General features: G+C 40.8%; 1 protein-coding gene across 4 annotated transcripts in view; it reads left to right on the top strand.

Moving 5' to 3' along the window:
- The window catches only part of grik4 (glutamate receptor, ionotropic, kainate 4), a 418,260-nt gene that overhangs the window by 165,723 nt on the left and 225,641 nt on the right, over positions 1-26,896 (top strand). For all 4 annotated transcript variants that reach the window (XM_054795183.1, XM_054795185.1, XM_054795184.1 and 1 more), the window contains one exon: positions 11,029-11,162. In XM_054795183.1, the coding sequence (XP_054651158.1) occupies positions 11,081-11,162 (82 nt within the window). In that variant the 5' untranslated portion in view covers positions 11,029-11,080. The remainder of the gene's footprint in view (positions 1-11,028; positions 11,163-26,896) is intronic.

Below are 26,896 nucleotides of genomic sequence, written 5' to 3'. Positions count from 1 at the left end.
TTTGGATTATTTGAATTGTGTACAGTGTCGGTGTGACGGGCAAGTCAAGCAGCTGTCAGACCATGCTGTCCTTGTCAGTCATTGATCCTCCTCATCCTGCTGCATTGAGACACCGCAGACAGCCTCACGCTCTTGATTGCTAAGCTAAGACGGCACCTCTGATTGTATTGTGTCTGACAGGGCGTCTTGCTGAATGTGTACTAGTTTGATTGACCTTTGTGTACACTTGGAGCAGACTCCAAATAATATTACAGCTGATAGACTGCTCTTTTGGAGGAAATGTATGTTTGTGCCTTCTGAGTTCCAACACTATGCATCTCTACTAGGCCTTACTTGATAATTTCATTGAAATAAATCACATGTAATTTCAATGACTTCATTTCTTGCTTCCATTGGCAGAAAACTCTCAAAAATACTAAGTTCAAAAAGAAAACCACGTAGTTAATAATTGGAAGTGGCAGGCGCAAGAAGCCGTCACTAGAGCTGATGTGCGACTAAGGCATACAACGCTGGTGGGCTCCTTGGCAATGGGAGGAGAAGGTCTTGGTTACTTTCCAAAACCATGTTAGAGCCTGACTTGCGGGAAGGAGAAGTACTAACTCATTCAGGGTAGATGAGATATGAGCAGATGCGGAGGAAGAAGTCTTGAGAAAGATGGTCACCATGTCCAAACAAGAAGCATGGTCATGGGAGCATGCAGCATGCAGATTCCTGCAAAATAATCTGGGCAGAACTTTGGAAATCAGAGCCATCTGACATTGTTTCTTGTCCAATCAGTTTATCACCTCTGCCCAAGCTTGGCCAACCTGTGCATCTGGGGCCTGGTAGACACTTCCGTGTGTAAGCTCTGCCAGAAGAGGGACACCCTGAAGTACATCTTAAAGCAGTTGCTCGATTCCTCACCATGACTCGGGACTGGCAGCTTCAAGTTGACCATGAGCTCAAGTTCCCAGTAACATCACAACCACTTCTCTCTGCCCAGACATGGTACTAATTTCAGTCTACCGAGCAAGTGGTTATCCTGGAACTGACTATCCCCTGGGAAGACCGGATCGAAGAGGCCAACAAGCAAAAGAGGGCTAAATAGCAATGGCTCCAAAGTCCGCTGTGACACAGTCAAGGTCGGTTGCCCAGGTGTTTGCTTGCAATTAACTTCTGCTAACCCTCAAACTCCTTGGAGTGAAAAGATTGAAATCTAAGAGAACCATGCGGAACATCCAAAAGGCCGCAGAGAAGGCCTTGAGGTAACTGTGGATCTGTAAGGGGGACCCGTGGAGCAACGCACCACTTGGACACAAACTGGGGATTGAGCACTCCCGGCTGGGTAGCCTGGCCGAGGGTGTATGAAGATTAAAGACCCGAAACACCCTATTACCTTGGGTTCTTCACTGACGTGTCCAAGTAGCACAGGTCCGTTTATTCAAGCACTGATGTTGATGATGAAGTTACAGTGTGTGTTTTATGGAGCACATTGAGCTGTGTGAAAAATTTCAAGTCAATCCAACTCACGGAGGTCAAACTATACTATGGAAGTAAAATAACAGCAGCGCTTTGTGGTGTATTTGTCATAAAAATAATATCACAGACAACACAATGGGGGTGCATGTGTTTACACATTTTCACCCTTTTGATATTGTGCAACACCATGCATATTTTATGCAACATTAGAGGTCTATCTTTCCCAAAAAGTGCAATGGTTTGACGTAAGAGGTATTTGACTCGAGAGGTTCCACATGATCTGCTCTTCCAATCACTCACAGTGGGGCTTGCTGCTGCTTACCCTGGGGAAGGAGAGAATCAGAATAGATTAATCACAGACTGGTGCAGAGCGAATTGGTGCTAAAGTCAGACAGTCGGTATGACTTATATCAAAGGTCGGCTGGGGGTTATTGACTGAATTACCATTGAGTTCAATCAGTTTGTCTCGGGTGATGGTCACTGCTGTCTGCATCTGCTATAGTTGAGGTCTAGTGGTTCTAGCCTTCAAAGCTAGGCTAGCTGACTTCCTCTGCGTGTGAATATGGGGATTTTCAGGCATTTTCCTAGAATAACTGGGCAGGAAGGATTGCTGCTGATAAAGATTCATGAATGATTTCTTCCGGCTACAATAAAACACATCTTTTTGTCATTATGTTTTTTATTTGTACTTTTTTTTCATCTGTTATTGTCTTAGCTTACTGTGTTAGTGTGTTAGGTTACTTTCTTTGGCCCTCGATTATGTTGTGAAGAGGGTGGCTGTCATTTGCCCAGAATCCAAACAATTTCCAAGCACAGAGCTCGCCATTTTCACCAGTCTGTCCAGTTGCTCTTAGTGTTGCTGCCACCCAAGCAGACCATAGCATAAAACAGAACACTGGAAACCACTGTCTGATAAAACATATGCAGCATTTCACTGCATACATCAAAAGACCCGAGCCTTCTGAAGAAGAAGAGCCGACTGTGTCCCTTCCGGTACAAGGCATCTGTGTTTGTCGACCAGTCCAGTTTGTTGTCGGGATACACACATCCATTGGAGGGGCCACAAATGTCATTCATTGTCATGTGAACAAATTAGGACACCCAATGCAATTTATAGCTTTTCATTTTGATTAGTTTACAAATTCCACACCCTCTTGCTGGTATAGTGCGCAATTTTCGCTTTGGAGAAATTAGGCTATATAGTTTTGCCTCTGTGTTGCATTCACTATTCAGCTTTCAGACCAGGCTTATGCTGAAAATGAAATATAACCCTATACTGTATGATTGCCTGTCTTTATATATCCGTGCCAACTCACAGCAAAAGAGATTGCTCTCTTCATTCTCCAACAATCCAGTCTGTGCTGTAAGACTCAACTTGAAATATTCTCTTGAGTATGTATCATTTCTTTCTACTTTTCCTGTCTACTTTTCCCCTTGCTCTTGGTCTTTACGGCCCTTGTTTACCCTTGGTTTCCCCATCTCAAGTCGTTTTGATTCGACTGTAATATTGAATGAAAAGGGATAGTAGATCTAAGTGAAGAGTCCTTTGTATTACAGCTCGTGCTGTAAATCAGATGTTCTGCATTTGTGCTGTGATTGATATTGATTAACCATAGCTATGTGCTAGCTGTGTGTATGTTTCTTTTATCCCCTCTTGCTTAAGACCATTATTTCCAACATTTTGGGACGGAATTTAAATTTAGAATATCTTTCATGTTGCTGCGGTAATAAGCATGTACTCCTGGCATGAGCACATCTCCAAGCATCGCTTACAACATGCCTGTTCCAGATCCAGGATCCATGAAGAATAGAGCAAGGTAAATCCTCTTGTGTACATAATGATATAAGCTGCAAGGAATTTACGCTGCTCAATTAATTTTTGGAAGAGACCCTTCATTCAATGCTGTTTTTGGGATTTTTCTCTTCTGGGAGCTTGTACTGCTGTTATTTGCATAGATTTGTGGCAAAAGGTCTGTGGATGTATATATCTTATTTAACTCTGTGCTGACAGCTCTATCCAGTGCTCCCTGGCGCTTTTCAGGCAGTAGCTCAGCAAAGTAGTCTGAAAACTTGCAGGTTCTGTTTTATTAGCTTCCTGTGCACTGCTAGGCAATGCTTAAACACCAACAAACTCAACTGTAGGAACATTAGGGCACTGTTACTTTTCATGAGTTTGTTTTTATTTTTCATTAACCAAACACCATAATTTTGATATTTTTATGGTCGTATCATTTCACTCAGACTGTTCATCACACAGTATATGCAGCATAATAGTTTTTGTGCCACCTGTGCGTGTGGACTCAACTGCTCCTGACCGTATGTTATCCTGACAAACTAGGGAGTCGTCCCTCGTTTATAGTGGTTAATTGATTCCAGACCCAACCGCAATAAATACATTTCCGCGATATAGGATTCATTGCTAATAAATGGAATATTTTCATAGAAGGAAAACCTGTTTCTGACTTTCTAAATATGTTTTTTAACAGCAAGCCCTCTGGAAATGCAATATCACCCCTACAGTCACCTTTACACTCCTACTATTCATTGTTTACACCACATTGCGCAACGCTTATCCAGCAGGCACTCAAGATGGCCGCTAGCAAGCCAGCTAGCGAGCTAACAAGTTAGCTTCAAATGTATTTCTTCAAAACTTAAGAAGCCAAAAACTTACTACTTCCACACAGAATGGGAGGAGAACTTTTTTTTCCACTCATGTCGGACATGCCATGGCTGACTTCATGACTCCATGCAGTGTTAAGATAATGCAATGTCTCAATGTTTTGTGTCATTACTGCCGCCTAGTGACCAGAATACTACATATCACTTGTATTTCAATACATTATGACTAATAATACACCGTAGACTACCACGAAACAGCTATCATTTATTAGTTTATGAAAGACTGCGATATAGCGATAATCGAACTGCGATATTGAGAGGGACGACTTTATGCTGGTCTGTAATGAAACTATGAGCACTGGTTCACTATTTCCATTCCAAGAAAATGTACACTCTTAAATTACAATGAAAGTACTAACGAAATAAGGGGATGGAGACGGTTCTTGCCAGACTTATACTCTACCACTGCATCAAAACCTAAAGTAAAAGCATCATCGTTGACATGTGTAAAACAGACCCTGACGCTTGATTGTCCATGCTGTCCTTTTGTTTGGGTTGGATGGTTTCGATGGGGCCGCTGCATTTTTCTTTAATTAAAAGTCAAAGTTTTTCTTAATTTGTGCCAGTTAATGTGATTTTTTTGCTGTTCAGACTTTGTAAAATCTGCCTTGCGATTGGCTGGCAACCGGTCCAGGGTTTACCCCGCCTCTCGCCCGTAGTCAGCAGGAACAGGCTCCAGCTTACCCCCCCGACCCTGGTGAGGACAAGCGGCATAGAAAATGGTCGGTTGGGTGGACTTCGTAAAATCAAGTTGGCTTGTACAAAAAAATCGGATGTGTATTTGTGAAAAAATCGTCACAGACATTAGCTCTCAAAAAAATGAAGTGCAGCTTAACCTTTTTGTTTCTGACATTTTCATGCTGCTCACAAAACCAAAACGATTATCTTCCTGATGAAAATGGCACCGTGACTTCCTCTTGTTCCTCTTTTTGACTTTGTGCCTGCACAAAAATAGAAGTGTCTGCCATCTTCACAGGTGTACCTGTCTGACATTGTCCTCTGTGCCTCTTCCACATCATGTTGGCACACACGTCTTTTTTTTTTTTTTTGTCATGTCCTTTCATATGATTCCAGTCTGATTAGCAGTATCATGCTGTCTCTGGCACCTCGCTGACCTTCCTGGGCTTCTTTTGAAATGATGTACTTTGCTATGGTCCATAAACACTGAAAGCGGAAAACAGCTCTTCATCTCTGCTTAGAAAAACCTGGCGCTCCTTCAGTACCTTGATGAAGCGATGGACTGAATAAGAAATCTGAGCCTTGGTTGATGCCTCTCCTGCTGCCTTCAGCAAGTGCTATACCTTTTAACCTCCACATTTAACTTCCCCTAAGGTTTACATTTTGGAATAGGGCCAAAAATTCAAAACCAGAAAAATGTGACTTGCTTAAGTTGCAAAAAAACTTTGAAGCGCAGTCGTGCATGATTTAACGCGACAATCAAGACCTGTGAGTGACTGAGTGAAATAAGTATTTGGACCTCAAACACTACATGACCTAGTACTAGGTGGCGAAATCCTTGTTGGCAAGCTCAAACGTCAGATGTGTTTTAGGAGGTATTTTAGTCTACTCCACTTTACACATACAGTCAAAGCACGGTTTTTATACACCTCAGTTTTCGTAGGATTCGGGGTTTGTTGACATTTTTGCTCAATTTTCATACGCTCTCTGTTTTTGTACAAAGTTGCACTTGACAAACTAGTCCGTTTACCCTGCTCTGTTGCTGACTCACAGTCAGTGCATTTTTTTATTAGCAGTGTGACTGCTAAATAACCCACGATGTGGCCAGAGAAAGCAATTTGATAAAGAAGAATTGAATTCAATCTGTACGCCACGTCCGCCTCAACAATAAGTTCGATTCATTTGATATTTAGAATGATTTAATATTGTCTTCTGCATGTAAAGCTATAATTATTGTCTAATTTCTTATTTGTCTTCATATTTGTGGGTGTCAGGAACGGATTCATTGGACTTACATTATTTCCTATGGGAAAAATTGCCTCTGTTTTCGTATGTTTCGGGTTTTTGTAACGGCCGATATCAGCAAGTAAATGAGTATCCGATTATATTGACCTGCATCTAAAATCTCAGATACTGGCACGCCCATAAAGAAGTCGATTCCAGACGCCGCTCCAGCACGCCTATCCGGCAGCAGCCATGTAGAGCCCATGTGACCAACAACAGCATGTGCTAACGTGTTTAGCAAGGAGTGATGTCAGCCAAGTGGCAGTACTTTTAAGTTTGAAAAAGACGTTGAAGCTAAGTGCAAAACTTGTCATGCAGAAGTTTCACGTGGTGGCACAGAACCGGGGAAGTTTAATACGACCGACCTCATTGCGCATTTGGAGCAGAATCACACGGGGAAACTCCCACGGGACGACAAAACGTCATAGGCTATAACAGAAAAGAGGGAGTCCTGTGTTGAAATACTTAATTGAGGACCTCAAACCTCTAAATTGGATAAGTTGAATTTTCATTGTTGATAAAACTAGATCCATCAAGAAGTAAATGGGTCAGTTTTTCACATGCCTACTGTTAATGTTTATTGTTCTCTGAGTAATATCACTTGATCAAGCCTTTTTTTACACTACAAAATAAGTAATAACAGTATGTCACGTATAGTCTTTGTGCTGATATTGTATCGGTATTGGCTGATATTCAAGGCCTGCAATCTCGGTATCGTATCAAAAGTTTAAATGTTGTATCAGGACACCCCAGCTTTCAGTGGACTTGTGGAACAAATTAATGGCAAAAACCAAAGTTTCACTGTTCTCTCCAAATTCTGACGATTTTGAATCTGTTGCTTTTCAACACAAACGTTCAGCTCCCTTCATAGGCATTCAATGGAATTCATGTCCAGAGGCCTTAATACTCCTTTGTTGCCTCTGCTGTGTCTTTTGGGTAATTGTCATGCTGGGAAGACCCATCCATGACACACTGCAATTAAACGTATGTCTTATTTACCGTTACAGACATTCTACTTGTATGCATCCTTGTTGTGTTTTGGTTACAACATGATGAATTTTGCACAGTGCAATCAACATTCAATCTCTTTTTTTTAAATGGCTCAAAATCAGTCCTGTTTCATGGTTGATGTATTTTCTTTGTCTTGTAATTGAGCATGAAATTAAACATCTCCAAGGCAGTTTACGTCCAGGTTAACAGGAACAGAGGGAACAATCATTCGTAACATACCAATTATTCACCTACAGTATTAGTTTGTAATTTTGTATTTGACTTTTTTTTTTTTTTTGTTACAGACTTCCATGGATTTTTCATGTTACTCATCCACATCAATACCTAACCCACCTAAACTTGTGCGTGTTGATGATCCAATATCTCCACAAAGCGAAACGTTTTATATTATATTGGCTGGAGACCGCAGCCGTGGGTCAAACTGCATTGCCACACATATCAAAACGCACCCGATTCTAATGATGTGCAGGATGCTGTAGCGTTAAAGCTTGTGGAAATAAACTCAGTTTACTGTGGGGACAAATGACTCTGATAACAAGGGACCCTGTCCTTGCCTTCAAAATGTGCCTCATTATCCTCATGTATGGGAACTACCAACTTCTTTTAGATGTACCCATTCATCTATGCAATTGTTCTTTTTAACTCGCTTTACTCTTTTATCCGGGAATTCAGTAAAACAGATGGAATCTGGCTCATTTTTATAACTTGGCGTTCTACTCTCAAGAAGAAGAATTGTTTGTAAAACGTCAAACAGTGACACAATAAGAAATCCTAAGGTGTTTCAGGAGTCATTCATTCATATGTAACAAATACATTTGATAGGCTGTCATTGTGAAGCCTGCTCCCCTAACCTTGAGGGAGATGCTGCAGCTTGAAGTGAGTATGTGTTGTCAGGATTTTATTATATATATATATATATATATATATATATATATATATTTTATTTTTTTTTACACAGTGGGGCAGATTAGCTCTCCTTGCTATACATGGAGCTCATTACGCAGAAGGTTTGATCCCTAAAATCACAAAATGCTTTGGAAGACACGATAGCTTGCATGCAATACAGATCCTCAAATTTGTACAATCATTTGACAAATTGCGGGGACCGTTATGGGCAGTTCCTTGACGGTGGCCATGTTTTTCAACCAAATCTGTCAGTCCCTTAAATGTGTGTACCAACTGATTCAGTAACACCCTACAGTTACATTGGGTGTTTTTTAGAGCACACAGAACTAACTGAAACATTTCACGTCAATCCAACTTATTGGTTTACTAACTGCGTGCATATGCAGCAATTTTTATGTAAGAATTTTTTAAAAATATTATGTTATTTTTCGCTTATTTTTCATGATCATGCCTCCCCTGATCTATATATTAAAAAAGACACACACACACACACACATACTAAGACTGTCAATCAATTAAAATATGCAATTGTGATTAATCACATTTTTTCTGTAGTTAACTTGTAATTAATCACAGTTAATCACAGATAGTAAGTTTTGATCTATAATAAGTAGGGATATACTGTACATGTCTTTGTGGTAAACGATTCACACGTCTAGATACACAGGGTGAGATACAATTAAAAAATGATATATTTTAAAAGCAGATCCATTCAGTTTGATTTGATACTATTCAACGGTTTCATTTGTTGATGTAGATGTTAATCTTACATTATCAATTAAAGAAGTCAATTCTATAAAAGTGGCATTCTTACAGTATTTTCAAATGCATAAAAGAGCACATCATATCCCCAAGCATGCTGCAAGGCAGGGGTCACCTACCACCAGGCCGCAGGAAACATTAAGGCACGATGATTAAAAAAAAAAAAAAAAAAAACACTTACAAAAATTAAAAATTAAATTAAATTAAAATAATTTGTAACTACATCAAAGTTTATGTAAAGGGATAGCAATTTTGGAAATAAAGGCCATTATTTTATTAGAAATCCCGCAGTTTTGCATGTTTAATGCGACTTGTTCCACTTTGAATGCACCATCTAACTTTCTCCCACGCTGCACAGATAGACTACTATACTGTATTTTTCTCGTTTTTCTTTCACCTCATATTTGGTCCCGAATGCTGACACTATGTGGGAATGCATAAAGGTAAAATTTGATGACCTTATTGAGTGCTAATGTGCATATGTGTGCGATGCATCTCTCAAAACATACTTCAGGCTGGTACTGGTGGATGGTGGGTATGTATTCATTTAGTGTTTTTAATATGATAGTGGACCTGTCTTAGTTGTACACAATACACAATTAACAAGATCAATTAGATCGTTATAATGTATGTTTTACTGATGTGTTACTGACGTGTTGAAAATCTCTGCCGGTGACAAGCTAGTGCGCTGCAAATGCTACCGCTGCTAATGCTATTCGCAGCCATTCTCATCTTCAGTCATGGCCACAGTGACACAAGCCCCCAAATACCTGTCCTCGGCTATGCGTGCCGATAACTAGCAGCTCGTAACCCAAATTTTAGCTCGCAGTTCAAAGCAAAAATTTGTTTTCATTTTCATCGTTTTTACAGAGAGAGCTAAAAAAAACATCACACAGCAACCGAACAGGTAGATAACAACAGACAAGATACTGCCAACGAGTGCAGTATACGAATGCAGAATAACCGACAACTATGTGAGCTCTAAACATGTAACTTAGCGGCTGTTGACAACAACAGTACAGCAAAGCACGCTGGGAAACAGGAAGCTCTGCTGTCAAAACCATATACAGTACGTAGACACCGCCATAGTGGATGTGGCAATGCTGCGCTGTAAGTGAATACAAGTACTTAGATGCCTTGCTACAAAGAAACTGAAGTTAATGCCTCTCACACATGCACTAATATAAATAATCAGCAAATTCATGTATTTTAAACGATACCCCTTTAACTAAAAATAAATAAAATCTTTCTAAAAATAACATAAATCAAGGCACAAGAAACAAATCCATTTATTTTCTATGCCGCTTAACCTACTGTAATTCAGATCGCGGGGATATGCTGGCGCCTATCCCAGCTGACTTTGGGCGAGAGGCGGGGTACACCCTGGACTGGTCGCCAGCCAATCGCCTGGCACATATAGACAAACAACCATTCACACTCACATTCATACCTATGGACAATTTAGAGTCTCCAATTAACCTAACATGCATGGTTTTGGAATGTGGGAGGAAACCGGCGTACCCGGAGAAAACCCACGCACGCATGGGGGGAACATGCAAACTCCACACACAGATGTCCAAGCGGAGATTCGAACCCGATCTCCTGACTGTGTGGCCAACATGCTAACCACTCGGCCACCGTGTGGCCCCATATAAAATATGTAATACATGAATTATCTACTCAGAGATGGGTGGAGGAGTCAACAAAACAATTGTACTTATTTAAGCGTATTATTACTTAAGAGTTTTACTCAAGAAAAAGATGTGATGTTACACATATCGGTATCAGTTGATATCAGAATCGGAAATTGAGAGTTGGAGAATGTCTGCATCGGCACAAGAGCCAATATCGGACATCCCTAATACATACATACAGTAATCCCTAATACATACTGTACATACTGTTTGTATCAATAGTTCTTTCCATGAAAATAATGTTGAATTTGTTCCACCAGCCAATCACTAGATGGCTAAAAGAAAGAAAAGACATTCTGCACATCTCAGGTGAAGCTTTGCAGCACTCTCACTAATAGACTAATAGCTTCCCAGCATGCAACGAGAGGCAGAGATGACTTTCAACACATTCTTTAAAGGGAACAATAACCATTTTTACTCCAGAACTCGCAACTCGATTTGCTTCCAGTAATGCAATTTAATTAGAACACTGTCAACCATCCTCACACTTAATGAAATACCTGCTTTCTCTCACGGTCTTTGTCACATTTTACTTTATTGTACTTGTGTGTTTCAGGTGGCTGTGACAGGGGCACCCCCGGGGCAGGACCCATGAGGAGTTATAGAAGATGCTCACTGTCTGGGCGCTTCTGCTCTTCTTAGCCATGTGGGTGACAAGCACCTCTGGTGGCCCGCTCTCCTTCAGAATAGGTAGGTTGAAATCGACAGTCTAGACCGGGGGTCTGCAGCGCGCGGCTTCATCCTCCTTGTTGTGGCTCCGTTTGTTAAATTTGTTGCACAGTTTTCTTAGAGTTTGTGGTGAATCTTTAACATCAAATTTTTTAAAAAGTTGTATCATTTGTCAGTTAAAATACTGTATGTCACATCCATGTCGAAACAATGTGCAATTATGGCAATGCGAGCTGCATTTGGAGAAGGAGTCAGCGGGCTCAGAAAGGGAAAAAAACGCCGTCCTTCCCTGTCACACTGCTGAACATTCACTCATCCCTGCTGAACATGTCCACATTCACAGGGATAAGTCTGGCCGACATAGCGGATAAACACTTACGGGTGTCCAAGTTCAAAAGCCAGACAGCGGCTCTAGAAGAAGTATTCCATCTGAAGGTCACTCTTGCTAAAAAGCACAAATGGAATGATTTAGAAAACCTCCCGAAACCCCACAAACTTGTTTTTGAAACAATGAGCACCATTCCCGACACATACAGTACATGCACATGAAAAAGTACACATTTGGCTTCTTGTCCATCTACGGCTCAGCATGCTTACTGTATGTGAGCATTTTTTCTCAAGCATGAACTTCATTAGGTCCAAATATTGCGCCCGCCTCACATATGAGAGCCTACACTCCTGTGTGAAGATCAAAGTCACATCTTCCAGCCACAACATAGGGAAGATCAGCATGGGTCTCCAAAAACAGAAGTCATATTAAGCAGGTGAGCAGGCTAGCATTTAATACACACATTTTCAGAAAATACATTTATTCACGTGTGATCAGATGCTTTGTCGAGGGAAAGGCTTCTTGAGACGTCATCTGTACTTCTGTGAAGAAAGTGTCGGACGTTTCGCTCCTCATCCGAAGAGCTTTGTCAGCGAACTAATAAGTGCTGGTAGCCTAGGCCTTAAATACAGTAAGAGTGGGCGGAATTGGTGTGCCAACACCCTCCTCCTATTGGTTCCTTACACTAAGCCTGGGCGGAGTAGTGGTATAATCATCTCCTGCTATTAACACCTCCGATGAAAGGCAAGTGTCGCTCCCTGAGTTGGGTATGAACGACTCTGATACTGGCTCGTTAGCATCTATTGTTCTGGCTCGGCCCTGGCTTCACCTCATTTGCAAGACTAAGAGCTGTGGGTTTCGGTCTCAGTAACCTGCTGAACACAGGGTCCAAATTAAACCTCAAACCACCATTCCGATTCAATGATGGGTGCTGTTGTTTGACAAAAATAACTTCCTTTACTCCTCTTTCAAACCATCTGTTTTCTTTGGCCAAAATCTTTACCTCGCTGTCCTCAAAAGTTCGCTGACGAAGCTCTTCAGATGAGGAGCGAAACGTCCGACACCTTCTTCACAGAAGTACAGATGACGTCTCAAGAAGCCTTTCCCTCGATGGACAACTCCTGTACGACTGAGAGCCTACACAGACGCATCAGATGCTTTGGTTGATTGCTCGCCAAGAAAGAAACCCTCAAAGGATGAGAGCACACGCAAATTGACTTGTCAAAGACTACATTTATGTTTACTTCTTTAAAACTGCTAAGCTGTAACTATGTTTTTTTATGTGAGTGTGGGCTGCGTTTAATTTGAATTTTACACAAATACAGGAAGCAATTAAAAAGGCCTGCATAACTAGTGTTTAAATCAGGGGTGTCCAACTCAGGCCCAGGGGCCATTTGCAGCCCACGGCTTATTTTTTTATTAGAAATAAAATTAAAAAATTAAAATTGTGAAAAACAGAGCAAAATGTAAAAGACAAAAAGCTGAAATGGTGTTAATAATTACACAAAGCTTTGTCTTCACTCACACGCACACACACGTTGTGATTTTCAGTGTGCGGCCTTTGGTGGAAACGTTTGGACACCCCTGGCTGAAATTATTTCAAAGTCAGCCTTCACATGCAAACGGCAGCTCTGTTTGTTGTACTCTGTTGTTGTAACAGGTAAACATTTGTTGTGTGACTGTTTTTCTTTAGTGGTAGCGGGGTTGCCAACCCTGGTCTAGACTCTCGTGTGGTCGCTCCACAATGTTGTGTGACCTCAGATGAATTAGTGTTGAGTTGAGTGTATGTTCCCCGCACAGTATTAAAGATGATCTCGTTATGTGGAGATGATTGCTTTTCCAGTAGAATCTCATGTGGTCACCCCGCAATGTTGTGTGCCTCCATGTTAATGTTGTGGGGGAGCTACACTTCTTTTTAGTTCCATCCAGTCTGCTTCAGTTCTTGCTGTTTCGCTACATTTCTCCCTGTACCTATTTATTCAGTTTTCAACCCGTTTCATTTGATATAAATTAAGGCACAGTAAAGGACAATCGTGTACAACGCATCCACTAGCACTGAGCTGAGTATAAAATAAAGTTATACGCTGTGTATACAGTTTGATAAAATGTATGAATGTTAATTACTAAAGACAATGGATACATATGTATATATACAAGTATAAATGTTTAAATCCATTATACTGCAGAAATATGACCTACATGGTGTCAATAAAATCCCGAGCAGCAGGATGAAAGATCTTCGTCAATAATTGTACTAAAATTTGTCGACGATAATCGATCATTTCAACCTTTTTTTAAAAACATCATTTGTTTTATTAGTCAATGTTCTTTTTGTCTTGTCATATTTACGCCACTAGATGGCACTCAAGCATTGGGTACCTGATACACAGACTCCGCCTACTAGAACACTCACGAATTGCCGGACGTCACGACATCACAAACCAATCCTACTCATGGTGTAAAAAGACTACACTCAGCAACGCAATAGGTAGATAAAAACAGACAAGGCAGTGAGCTCAGATGCAATGTTGCTAATATCTGCGACGCAATTCCTACTGTTGGCTTTTCAAATGTTAGCTTTTCAACCTCAAATTCCGCAAATTCCTCAGCAAATGAATGTGGTTTGGTATCTCCAATCAGGTGTTGAAACTTTCTCACCTGTACGAGCCAATGGAAGCATGGGCTTTTTTTGGGCTAGTAATCCTCCTGATCAGAGTAGCTATTTGAAAGAACAGTGCTGCAAACAGGCAAGAATACATACATACAAGTTTTGCAGTGCACATACAGTATGTTAGGAATATTACAAAATTTTGAAATGTGTGAAATCAAGTTTGTAATTAATTATTTCTGATAAAGCATGACTCATTCATTTCTCTGCCCCAAGTAGTAAAGAAGTTATAGCAAAAAAGCGGAAAATAGTGCCTTCGGTTCCCATTGCTTTAACATTGAGCCAAGACAAAAGCTGTGATCGACCCACGGACCTTGGCAAGTACAACCGTACTACAAAATGTGTCATAACTTAGACTCTGACATTTGTTTTAAACATCAACAGAGTAGCCATGTACATTGTTTTAATAATCAATCAATCATCAATAAGTCCAGGGAAGAAAATCAAGTGTCATAAATGCTGCAGCAGCAGGCTGTGTTTGTTTCCACGCCACACTACGAATTGCATGTACTCAGTAATTCCATGCCAAAATTAACATATTTCGCGCAATCAGATTTGAATGAAATTTCATCTGCAGATAGATATTAAAGTGAATTTATATCCTACAACCTCTTATCTTGTCCTGAAGCTCCAATCCATGAGTTTAAAAGGCTTGAAGTTGGATTTAACCTTTGTGTATACGAATGAAAATACTCCCGATATCATATGGAAAAAAATATTTTTAAAGGACGGTCCCACGGACTCTCCTAGTTGAGTGTGCACGCACAGTGTAAGATGTTTGCATCGCTAAAATAAGGAGATTGTATTTGTAGCATTCCTACATATGTGTTTTGACCTGGACACGCCGCGCAGGATGATGACATCACTAAGCGTCACTGCTACTGGATGGTAAACTATCACCCACAGGCGTACAAAGCGTCCTTACTTTGCATATCGTCCCCGTAAATGTCACTTAAAAGGAGTTTCAAATAAGGACAGATGAGTTAAATATGAATACCGAATAAAGTGAATGAACCGACCAAAAGAAGAAGCAGTGAATCAACTGCATTCCACAGGTCAACTACAACTCCCATGACCCCCACGTACCCGGAAGACGATGACGTCACCGACAGGCAGACTGTAATGTTAAACGTCTTTATCATTAAAAGTGCTAATAACAGCACATCCATATAAAGCCTGCTGTGCTTAAATCTAATGCTTCATTTCCTAGTATCGATTCAATCGATTGATTACCTTTTAAACGACGTTAGACCGATAATGTATATATATGTCGTCCTGAATGGAAACTTGAGAACCCAGATTGATGTAGTTTAATCGTAGGACTATAAATCAATGCATCGATGTGGTCAATGAATCGTTACACTCCTACTTTTAACCTATCATGTATCATTTATTTGTGAACAAAGTGATACAAAGCTGCACTATATACAGGATATTTAATACTCTTGGCCGCGTAAGAAGGAATTTTGGTACTAGAATCTGTTGATCTGGTATGTTTGGTACCTTGTCATTACCCAGATGAGTCTGGGTGTCTGTGTCTTTTTCCTATCCAGTGACTCAATTTCTTCTCCCATAGTGGAGTCACTTTCAGGTTGGGGGGGGGCATTAATAATGCAAAAGCCTCGGTACGATCCCCATGTGGGTATTATAAGTCTGCTGGAACATTAACTCAGCCCATACATTAAACATGTGACTATTTCTTGGTGCTTCAGTGGGAGTTAAAGAGTACTTTCTATCTTTTTAATTAAGTGTTTTTTTAGGTTGAAAATGGAGTTGCTTTAGGCATTCTGAAAATATTTTTTTAAATATCTGGTGCAAATAGTTTCCAGCAATTATGAAAACATGAATTTGAAGGGCTGTTTGAAACTGGCTTAAAATTCCATTTATTAAACCAAAACAAAATATAAGAAAACCACGAATGGCTGGCAAACCATTAGTGGTTTAAAACAGGACAAGACACTGCCAAGGACACTGTCAAATGCCTTTTCCATAAACATATGTAGACGCTTGCACCAATGTACCCTCTAGTACCTTTGCAAGGGTGTAGAGCTGGTCCAGTGTTCCGCAACCAGGGCAAAACCACATTGCACCTCCTGTAGCTGAGGCAAACAAATCATTTAATTTCATTAAGTAATTTGTTTTTTAAAAAAAAAAAAATATATATATATATATATATTTTTTTTTTAAGTAAAATAATTTAAAAAATCAAAAGGACAACTTAATCTTTCTTGCTAAATGTATTAGTTCTGTCAATTTTGACAGAAAGTTTGTTCTGCATGCAGTTGGAGTTTATTTTATTTTATTTTTTTTAAATGAATTATACGATTGTTATATACTCAAATTTCTGCTTCACACCTCGGCTTCTAATTTCAATGTAAGTTTGTTCGTAAAACCTAATTAAATGATAATCAGAATACTATAATCAAATGTGTAATAATATCATGAGGCAATTCTACATTTACAGTTTACGGTTTCACAGTTACAGGTGGCCCGAGGCCAACCATAAACGCAATGTGGCCCACAGTGAAAAGGAGTTTGACGCCCCTGCACTATACCAGGGGTGTCCAATCTTTTTCTACAGAGGGCCGCATACATAGCTCTACATAAAACCTCATTAAGATCCAAATGTGCAAAATGCAAATTCCAGCAATTTTTCAACTGGTCTTAAGATTTTGATCAGGAGTGTGTATTTATGTGATAAAAATGACACCTGTCTGTCTTTATTTATTTATTTTTCCTCCTAATATTTTGTCTTTATTGTCATAAATTTCCCCCCCCCAATTTTTACATTTATTTTTAGTTTTTGTTTAATTGTATAATTGCATTTTTTAAATGTTTAAAAAAACAGCCACAGCCGTAAGTAGCCCCCGGGCTGCACTTTGGACACCCCTGGGCTACATTGAATGATAGCTAACGTTAGTAGGTATCATTGATGTCACACCTTGATGATTTAGCCAGCGTATGCCAACGTATGAAAAATTTGGACAATACGCTGGCGTACGTCGAATAAGTTACGGGTAAGTTTTGTATAAGTTAAGAGCACGCTGAAGCACGGCGGCATACATCGTAGTAAGTCCAAGTCAATGCATGATTCATACGTCCCGCATACGCGGGCAATAAGTTATGCGATCACACACAATATTTGTAAGTTACGCACAAGTCATAATAGGTCAACATACCTTGAGACAAAACTGTGTCTTCTTGGCTCTCTTCTTGGCAAGGATAGGCTGAGAGGAGATGGAGGCCACTCCGTCACTGCCCTGATACTTCTTGGCAGCGGTCTTCGAAATTTCCTTCGGCATGATGGTGATGTTGACACCGCGATGTCTAGTGAGGTGAGTTATCAAGTGGCAGCCTTTTTATAGGCTACGGCACGTGATCATCGGCCATTTGCTGCCGTGTGGTTATACTGGCATTGGGCATAAGTTGTGAACGCCGGCAACACGCTACGCATCCGTTGGTATAAGTTGTCTATAAGTCATAGAAAGGTTCTGTATAAGTTACTAATACGTCATGTATACGTCGAACTCGTTATGAATACGCTATGTATACGCCCAAAATTGAAAAAAACGTCGACAGTTCAACGTATGCCATCAAAATGATCATGTCGGGCATGCGCTGGCTAATTGTCAAGGTGTGACAGGGCCATAAACGTTGCCAAATCGCTATCATTAGCTGACACCAATGAGGAAGAGGGCAGGATATAATGCTTGCAGCACGTTACGTATCAAGTTAGCGCCCTCTAGGAAGCCGCGGAACCGTTGCAAACAGAGTCTTTAAGGAAAAGCCATGTGAATATACAGTGGATCATTATCTTCTCTCCCGTAGCTGTGGACATATTTCTTCCTCCAGGACTGCAGACTTGATCAAGTGTCCAACATTGTCAACATGTCTCACTTAGTATGACTTTGGAATTGTTTTTTTGTTTCTCTGCCAGCATCTTGTTTTGCTCATTTGGCATGACACCCCAAGCATTTTGTTTTTGAGAACACAGCTTGTTAGCGTAGTTATCTGCATCAACGCATCCTTGATCACATCAGTCTTTCTTTGTTATTATTTTTGAAAAATGTGGCAGCCAATGTCCCCCAATGTCTCCCACACAATTGTAGAAAAGCACTTGTGTTCTAATTTTTTTAAATTTTTTTTCCAGATGCATTGTTGACGGATAATTAGGCGGTGGGGCTGTTTTTCCCTTCTCCTCTAACATCATGCACAGAGCTTCTGCTGTCTTTTGTGTGTTTATGCACAGTACAAATCATGAATATGCACATAATGCAAAAAACACATAACAAACACATAATCCCCCAAACACCACTGCCATTTGTGCTCTAGGAGCTGGTATTTAACATGGCTGTCCCCGGAGTCCTGGCTGGCTGGCGTAATGTCACGGTCTGGCCTTCACAAAATGTAGGAGGGCCAAAAACAACCTCCCCACTCTCGCCACATTCCCCTGCCACAAGTTCAATCATTGTCTGCAGTGCGTTTGGCAGCTCATGTGAAATGGACATTTGTTTGCTAAATTAGATAGATGAGTGTTAGATAGTTACTACATGCACCGACACACTTGTGATTGAGTGCTACCGTGTCACGGCCATGGAATTATCTGGAAATGGTAGTGTGTGAGTGACCATCAATCTATCTAACATCATTTTCTACACCACTTGTCCTCATTAGTGCCATGGGTGAGCTGAAGCTTATCCCAGATGACTTTGGGCGAGAATCGGGGTACGCCCTGGGTGGTCGTGAGCCAATCACAGGACACATATTGACACACAAGCTTTCACACCTATGGACAGTTTAGAGTCTCCATTTGCCCTAACATGCATGTCTTTGCAATGTGAGAGGAAGCCGGAGTACCCGGAGAAAACCCATGCAAGCAACGGTAGAACAAGCAAATGCACAAACAGAGATTCTAACCTAAACAAGGGTCAATTTCCTGTTTTGATTCCGAAACAATTTTTACCAAAGGAAATAATGGAACAGGAATAACGGAAATTATATAATCACTCATAACACTCAGTGTTATCCGTAACAATTCGGGTATATTGCATTACTTGTCATGCAAGAATAAAAAGGAGTTAACTCCCAAGTCATTTCACAAAAACAAGTGATATTAAGTAGCATTTTGAATATGAATTCCTTTATTTTGCATACATTTCAGTGTGTATTCTTGTAACATTTTTCAAGACTCCTTGTCTTTGCTACTTTTTAAAACACAAATAGCCAAAGAAAAACGCAGAACAAATACAGATTGCACATTACAGGAAAAATTGCACTTTTTTTTTTTTTGCAATTTTGGTTATCATCCACAGTCCTTATTAGACATGAACACACACGTCTTTCCCTTTTCTGTGCATTGTAAATATTGATAAACTGCTAGCACGAGGGGGCTAATAATGCACATAAGGTGGATATTGACTCTGATACATGGAACACATAGGGCTTAATATCACGCAGTCGATCTAACCGTGTCAGGACACCAGAAAATTAGCAATCCGGTGTTAGCTACTACAATAACAAAGTCGCTATTGTCACGGGCGGCGTGTAGCCGATAATTACCATCCCAAGATGCAGAAAGACTAGTGTCCGTGTAAGAAAAATGTATAAACAAGTCCACAAAAAATATAACAAGAACAAAAACGCCAACAGGTAAAAAGTACAACATAAACTCCGAGCCTAGCCGCGGGAAAAAATATACAACAGAAGACTAACTAAAAACACGGGTATAGCAGGAGCAAAAAACACGAGGCAAAAGACACTGCTGAAAAAACTAGCAGGACAAAGATAACGAGAACAGAAATAGCTGCTGAAAACCAAGCAGCAACAAAAATACAAAGTACAGACAAAAAAAACACTGCAGCAGTCCAGCAAGCAGGGAAATCCTAGTATTTACAAACACAAGGGAGGGTAGACCGGAAAGCTAGGGTACAGTATGAGGAAATAACGAGACTATGAGAGCAGGAGTCAGGCGTGCAGGGGAAGACAATCTGGCAACAGGTGGGTGACGAAGCAGGGTCTAAGTAGTCCAGGAGATAATTGATTGCAGGTGTGCACAAGCTCCTCCCACATGGGTCGGCAGGTGTGCTGCAACAAATAAGATACAGAGGGCAGCAGAGCAGCACCACAGCTCATGACAGCTGTAGTTTGGTTAATATACAATATGCATGTACATGGAGTGCTATTGGCGATTTTTGATTATTTATTTATTTTTTAGATGGCTTTATTAGCGACATAGGTGACTCCCAATTACATCCATATCTAGAATGCACAGAAAAGGGAAAGATGTATGCTCTTGTCTCACATAAGGATGATGTACAAAACTCCTAAAAAGTGGAGGTTTACTTTAAGGTCTTCATGGTAATGCCGATGTTTTATGACGCATTTAAACAACATGATGTCTACTTATACAAACTTGCTCACTTGGACTTTATTGGAAACCTCAGCAGCATCGTCATTACACACGCCGGCGTGGCTCACTTCCTGTAGGGTCTCCCTTAAACTGTTCCCCCTGCAATGTGCGTTAACTAGTTAACTTGCATTACAATCCTATAGCAGACTTCTTTCTTGAATTCAGTCGTGTTTCTCACCTTCTTTACCAAGTTCTGGTAACTGCAAGTTTCTTTGGCATCAGCACCCAGAAATACACAGTGCGCTTGAACACCTCATCAGCGCAGGGCTTCACAGTGCACAGTGAGAAAGAAAGGGGTCAGACACAAAGCTGTTCATCATTCTGTGTGTATTTTATGAACAAAGAAACCACACACTCGCACACACACATAATAAAGATCTCGTCACGGTCTGTCAGGCACGAGTTAAGGCTGTCGAGTGTGTGACCCCCGATATGCAGAGACGAGGCAGCGGCTTGCAAAAACAAAAGGTTCTTTAATGGTGTAAACAAAAAGCGACAGAGGAAAAAGGGCTCTGTGAACAAGGTAGTCCAGGTAAGTAACTCAAGGTGATAGCATAGATACGGAGACGAGGAACAAGTGTAACAGAGGAAACAGCAACAGTCATGGCAATGAACCAGCACCGTACGTCTGTCAACGCTGGTCTTTTAAGCTCCACTAATTGTACTATAGTGTCCCAACCGAAAAGAGCCATTAGCCATTCTTCACAGAGGCTGAGTCACCAACGTGTGGATGCTTTGGGAGCACTGTTTGGCCGTACGATAACCAAGACCAAGAGTGTCCAAAAAATCATTTTCTTTGAAAACCAAATCATACAAAAACGGAGGTTCCACTCTATGATGATTTACGACGGAGTTCCAGGGTGTACCCCGCCTCTCGCCCAAAGTCAGCTGGGATAGGCTCCAGCATACCCTAATGAGGATGAAGCGGCATAGAAATGAATGATTGATTTCAACCAACCAATATGCAGCTGATAATGCTAATTTTGATAAATCATATTGCCACAAATTCATTACTACAATCTTTTTCCCATCAATGAAAAATGGAGGGAAGCACCACACGCCACTTATAAGTGTCTGCCGTTAGCATCGTCAGTCTCCATTAACACTACACTCACTCTGTCCTCACCTCGGCAGCATCCACCTTCGACTCCTGTGACTATAAAAGCCTTTTTATCGTCAATCAGTGCCCAAATATAGCTTAGCCCACCTGCATATACTTCATAGTCTGCGTTAAACTAATCAATTTCAAGAAAGAAATGTGATTTGAAACGCATTCATACTTCTACAAATTGAATAAGCTCTCGCAAAAATGAAACGCGTCTTTATATAACAAATAACTTCTGCGAGGAAATGATAACATTGAGAGCGGTATATTATTAGGATATTTATTGCAGATGCATTAACCTGAACGCAACACACTTTACTGCTGTCGAATGTGACCTCATTCCAAAGGCTTTAAGTGCCGCTTGGTATTTATATCTGTTAGTCAGCGTGTGGTCCTTCTGGTCCTGACAGCCTTTAGTTTTATGAAGTGGGATATAATTAAGATAATTGAAATGGGATAACTCTGGAGTGTTTATTGCTGCTGTCTGATAAAAACCATCATTTATCGATGTGAAGGGAATGGCCTGAATGTTCTGGCATGATGTGTTTCAAAATGACCAATGATAAACCCCATGTATCATGTTATGCTTTTAGCTAGAAGAAGTGTCCAATGAGCTGGGCAGTAAGACCAAAAAGACTGCCCTCCCCAACCGGGCCGTTGCTCTGGGGAAAGATTAGTTGGTTGCCAATATCAACTAGCATCGTCCAATCCCGGGCCGTGGCTAGTTGTCCAGGTTCTGGTTTGGTAGCCGGGTGGTGAGGTTGTTTCTGTCACTCTCGAACAAATGTTGGCACAGAGATGGAATTGGCAGCTCTCAAGAGCAAGGAGTTGCATTACATTGCATTTACAGCTTATGTTAAACAACATGAACATGTAAATCCACTAAATGTGATGCTATCTACCGTAGTTCATGTCATTATTTCAGAATAAATCCATCCAGTTCATGTTTCACTGTATACAAGTTTTGCACAAAGGCAAGTGAGGAATGTTTTAGAACAGACTATTTTCCCCACTGCTGACATTTGTTTGTAAACCATTTTTCATTATTAGGTCCTCGGGGACACATCGAGAGGTCCAGCCTGTCCGTATTTGTTAGTTTTACTCGCCCGTTTATTCACAATTTTTCCCCGGCTTGCCTTTCTTGAGAGGCTTGTTGTCACACTCACCAAAATGGGTCAGAGCACCGATCATATTTCCCTCAGCACGGCAGCATCCTCCGGCACTCCAACTGAGCCGGGGAATCCTTCAGCGTGTCCTGTCTTTTGCTCTCCTCCCACTTGCAGGGGCGTCTTGAATACGCATCACCTACATTGCATGCTTAGCTTGCACCTTGTGATGTGAAGATGCATACACATGAATAGCTTCACACCCTAATAGCAGAAAGCCTACTGGCATTACGTGAGCGATGTGCATTGTGTCCTCTTTTAGCTGTGATCGGTGCTGAAAATCTACACTGATATGAAAATGTTGTTTTCATGCGATGCCTTCTGGTCTGAATATCATCACATTTATAATCTAATCACATTTCCTAAGCATATGATGAGCACTGTGATCAGGCATATGGTTGCTTCACTTCTGAGTGTGCAGTTCAGAAGCATCAGTATCCATCAATTTAGTGTACCAATGAGAGTCGACCCAACATCCCGCCCAACATTAATCTTCATGTGACAGTTTTAGGCTTATACCGCATTATGTATACTGGCAAGATTTGCAGACTGGACTGTCAGATAATAGGTACTCTGCAGGCTCGGATATCCATTCAGGTTTTTTTATTCAGGTGTGTGTGCATACATGTTGGTTCAGGTTCTTGTGTATAGTATCTTCTCAAGGGACAATACTACATAAATTAAACCTGGTTATACCTTAGAGCAGTGGTACCCGACCTTTTTTGACCCACGGACCAGCTTGTGTTCCCACAAATCTCCCGCGGACCAGTTTGTACATTATAGCGATCCAATTTATAGTATTTATGTATGTATTGTGTAAAACTAAGAAATGAACAACATCAAATTAAAAGCACAAAATGAATGCAGACCCACCATCCACCAGTTCAAGCCTGGAGTTTGTTTTTCAGAGATATGATTACATCGCTGTTTGAGACAAATGTGCACATTAGCACTCAATAAGTCATCAAAACTTACCTTTATGCATTCTCACATAGTATCGGCATTTGACACCAAATATGAGGTGAAAGAAAAATGGTAAAAATACAGTAGTAGTCTATCTGTGCGGCATGAGAGAAAGTTAGCGCACGCACGATGGTGCGTTCAGGGACCGTCGAACAAAGTGGGACGGGTCGCCGCTTGCACCAAACAACATATAAATGTCAAAACTATGGGATTTGTAACTGTATGTTATTTTTTTTTAATAAAATGATGGCGCTTGAACTTTTGATCAGGTGATGAACGGCCTAGTTCACTTTAATGCTCGTTTGCAACGAATTGCTTACTAAAAACATTTTTTATCTCACTCCAATTTCTTCTTTTTGCATTTTGAAGCTGTAGAGCCTCCTTAAAATCCAACTGCAAAAGTTTTGCAGTTTTTCCAACTGTTCTTAAAATTTTGATCGAGAGTGTAAGTCTCCTCTAACCCTGAACCCAACTGAGCACGGATGACTCCTGTCTATTTTGTAACTTCATTGAGAAAATTCCTCTGCAAAAAAATCAATAAGCAAATACGTCAGTATACTCTACTTCCACAAGAGATAAACCCGAGGCAGGTAAACAGAACTTCCAGGTTTCTTTAGATGTTATTATTATACAGAAGCAGCAACAAAGCATCCTGCAGCGCTGAGCGCATGCCCCACGACAAGACAGGCAAATCCCCGTCTTGATTTCCTTCCTTTTTTCCCCCTTTGCATGTCTGTGGTAGAATACGTTGAAGAAATGTGGGTAGGCTTTATTGAATTTGCTCCATTTTCTGTGCCTGCACCGTGTTTACACAGCCTCCCCAGACTAGACTGGCATCCTTGGCGCTGTCTGTGTGGTTTTAGAGCTCTTCTTGCGATAGATGTATGAAGGCGAAGGCTGGTGGGGCGGTGATTCTCAGTGGAGGGACGCCTAGCGTAGATAATTCACTCAAAGTGCAAACACCTGCTGTGTCTTCTATGCACCTCTCTTGCCGTCAATCATTAGCCACAATGAGATCGCAAACTGAAAAGAGATGGGTTTCCTGGACAGGATTAATACTGTGTATCAAGTATTGTCCCTGTGGTCATGCCAGCGGGATACCCTTTTTGTAGTTACTTTTATTGCCCCTTGTTTACTTTTTTCATTATCTAGCAGACAAACCGCAGCGGTTACACTGAAAGGAACTGTCTGTACATCATGCGAGCAAACACTCATAAAAATAAAATAACTCTCATGGATGGCATGACCAAGCGTACTCCTCTGAGATACGGTACATGTTGTTCATGCTTCACAGCAGTCCTCTACAGTATATGCCTGCAGGCCCACATGCATGCAGTGTAGATTGCTGAAATCCAAGTCCAATACTGATATTACTGATACTGCTTTCCCAATAGCCACAATTCAGCAGCAGCAGCAAACAGTCGATTTCCCAATTGAGCCACATCAACACTTGTAGTGACTTATTGAGGCTGGCTGCAAATGAGTCATTGTATCCTTGCCCCTAGCCTGCTGCGTGTTGCTTTCATGCTTTCACTTCAAAAATGGCAGCTAGGTATTGAAACTGCATCGAAAAGAGGACAGAAAATAAGACAAATTCTGCCACAGAGAGAGATAACATCAATTGTTGCAGAGTATTTGGCTGGAAATATTACTCCTTGATACCCGGGGTGTGAACCATACATGTATTCATGGAACATTGGACAGGGGCGTACCGAATTCTCACACGGAGAACATTAGGTGAGGGACAGTAAGTGTAACTGCCTCGTGTTATAGTCACCTGTCTACTCCATAAACAAATACAGTGCAGCCCAGCTATTGATATTTTAATACTTCAGTCAATTGAGGTAATGCATCTGATTAACAGGAACACAGCGGAAAGGAACATTATTGAGATCTTGTCTAAATTTGTAAGTCAGTCTCCATTTGTTGAAACGATGACCAATCATTGTAGGGGTGTATTTTTATGTCAAGAGACACTCGAGACAAGACGGAATTTTAACTTCATTTTTAAGAAAAGTATAACGAAAAAGTGTAAAAAAAAATATGAGAATGTATTTCAATATACTAATTTAATTTGCATCCATTTTCTATGCCGCTTCTCCTCATTAGGGTCACGGGGGCATGCTGGAGCCTATCCCAGCTGACACCCTGGACTGATCGCCAGCCAATCGCAGAGCGCATAAAGATAATCAACCATTCACAACTATGGACAATTTAGAGTCGCCAATTAACCTAACCTGCATGTTTTTGAAGGAAATCCACGCACGGGGAGAAGATGCAAACTCCACACAGAAATGCCCAGGGAATCGAACCCAGGTCTTCCCGATCTCCAGACTGTGACTTTGTGGCCAACATGCTAACCACTAGACCACCGTGCGGCCCCAACTAATTTAATTTCTACTACGTTATATTCTTCTGCACTCTGTGTGTACGCTACAGGCCCTATCTCCACTCATCGAGACAAAAAGACTGTATGACTGAGAAAAGGGCTCACTCCGTTCATGCCGTTGTTCTATGGAACAAACATGCCAAGGTACAGAAACCAATGCACAGAGTGAACGTCCTTCCTGCCTGTTTGGAGGCGAGAGACGAGGAAAACAAACACGCATCCACATGACAATATATTGAGGCTGGCAAAATTGACACTACCTCAATATACTTCAGAGTTGTGTATTCTTTATGCTGTCATCCATGCTATTGTTTCAAATGCACTACTTTTCAAAATTTACCAGGCACATTTGGAGTATTTGCTCTCAGTACTGGTATCGGTATCGAAGCCTGAGTTTTCCTCTGTATCTGATCAGAAAGGAAATCAATGGTATCGCACATCACTAACATGAACAGACAAAGACAAAAGACAAAGAGGTGTGCCAGTATTGATGAGTAGAGATCAAGATGGGGCTACAAACTGGAACTATTGTGCTGCACTTCAGCCAATAAGGATGTTTTATTTCCTAAAAATATCAATAATTCAGACTGTTACTGTTGCGCTTGTCTGCATTGTTGCACTTTACGAAAAATACATGTTGTAAGCTATTCTATATTTCACATTCTTGTTTATTTGAGAATTAAAAAGTAAATATTTAATATTAATATTTAATAATTACTATTTGGGA

This window comes from Dunckerocampus dactyliophorus, chromosome 12 (assembly GCF_027744805.1).
Source record: "Dunckerocampus dactyliophorus isolate RoL2022-P2 chromosome 12, RoL_Ddac_1.1, whole genome shotgun sequence".
In the NCBI taxonomy this organism is placed as follows: Eukaryota; Metazoa; Chordata; class Actinopteri; order Syngnathiformes; family Syngnathidae; genus Dunckerocampus; species Dunckerocampus dactyliophorus.
Note: the sequence above shows the minus strand (reverse complement) of the source record. Positions and strands in the feature narration are given on the sequence as shown.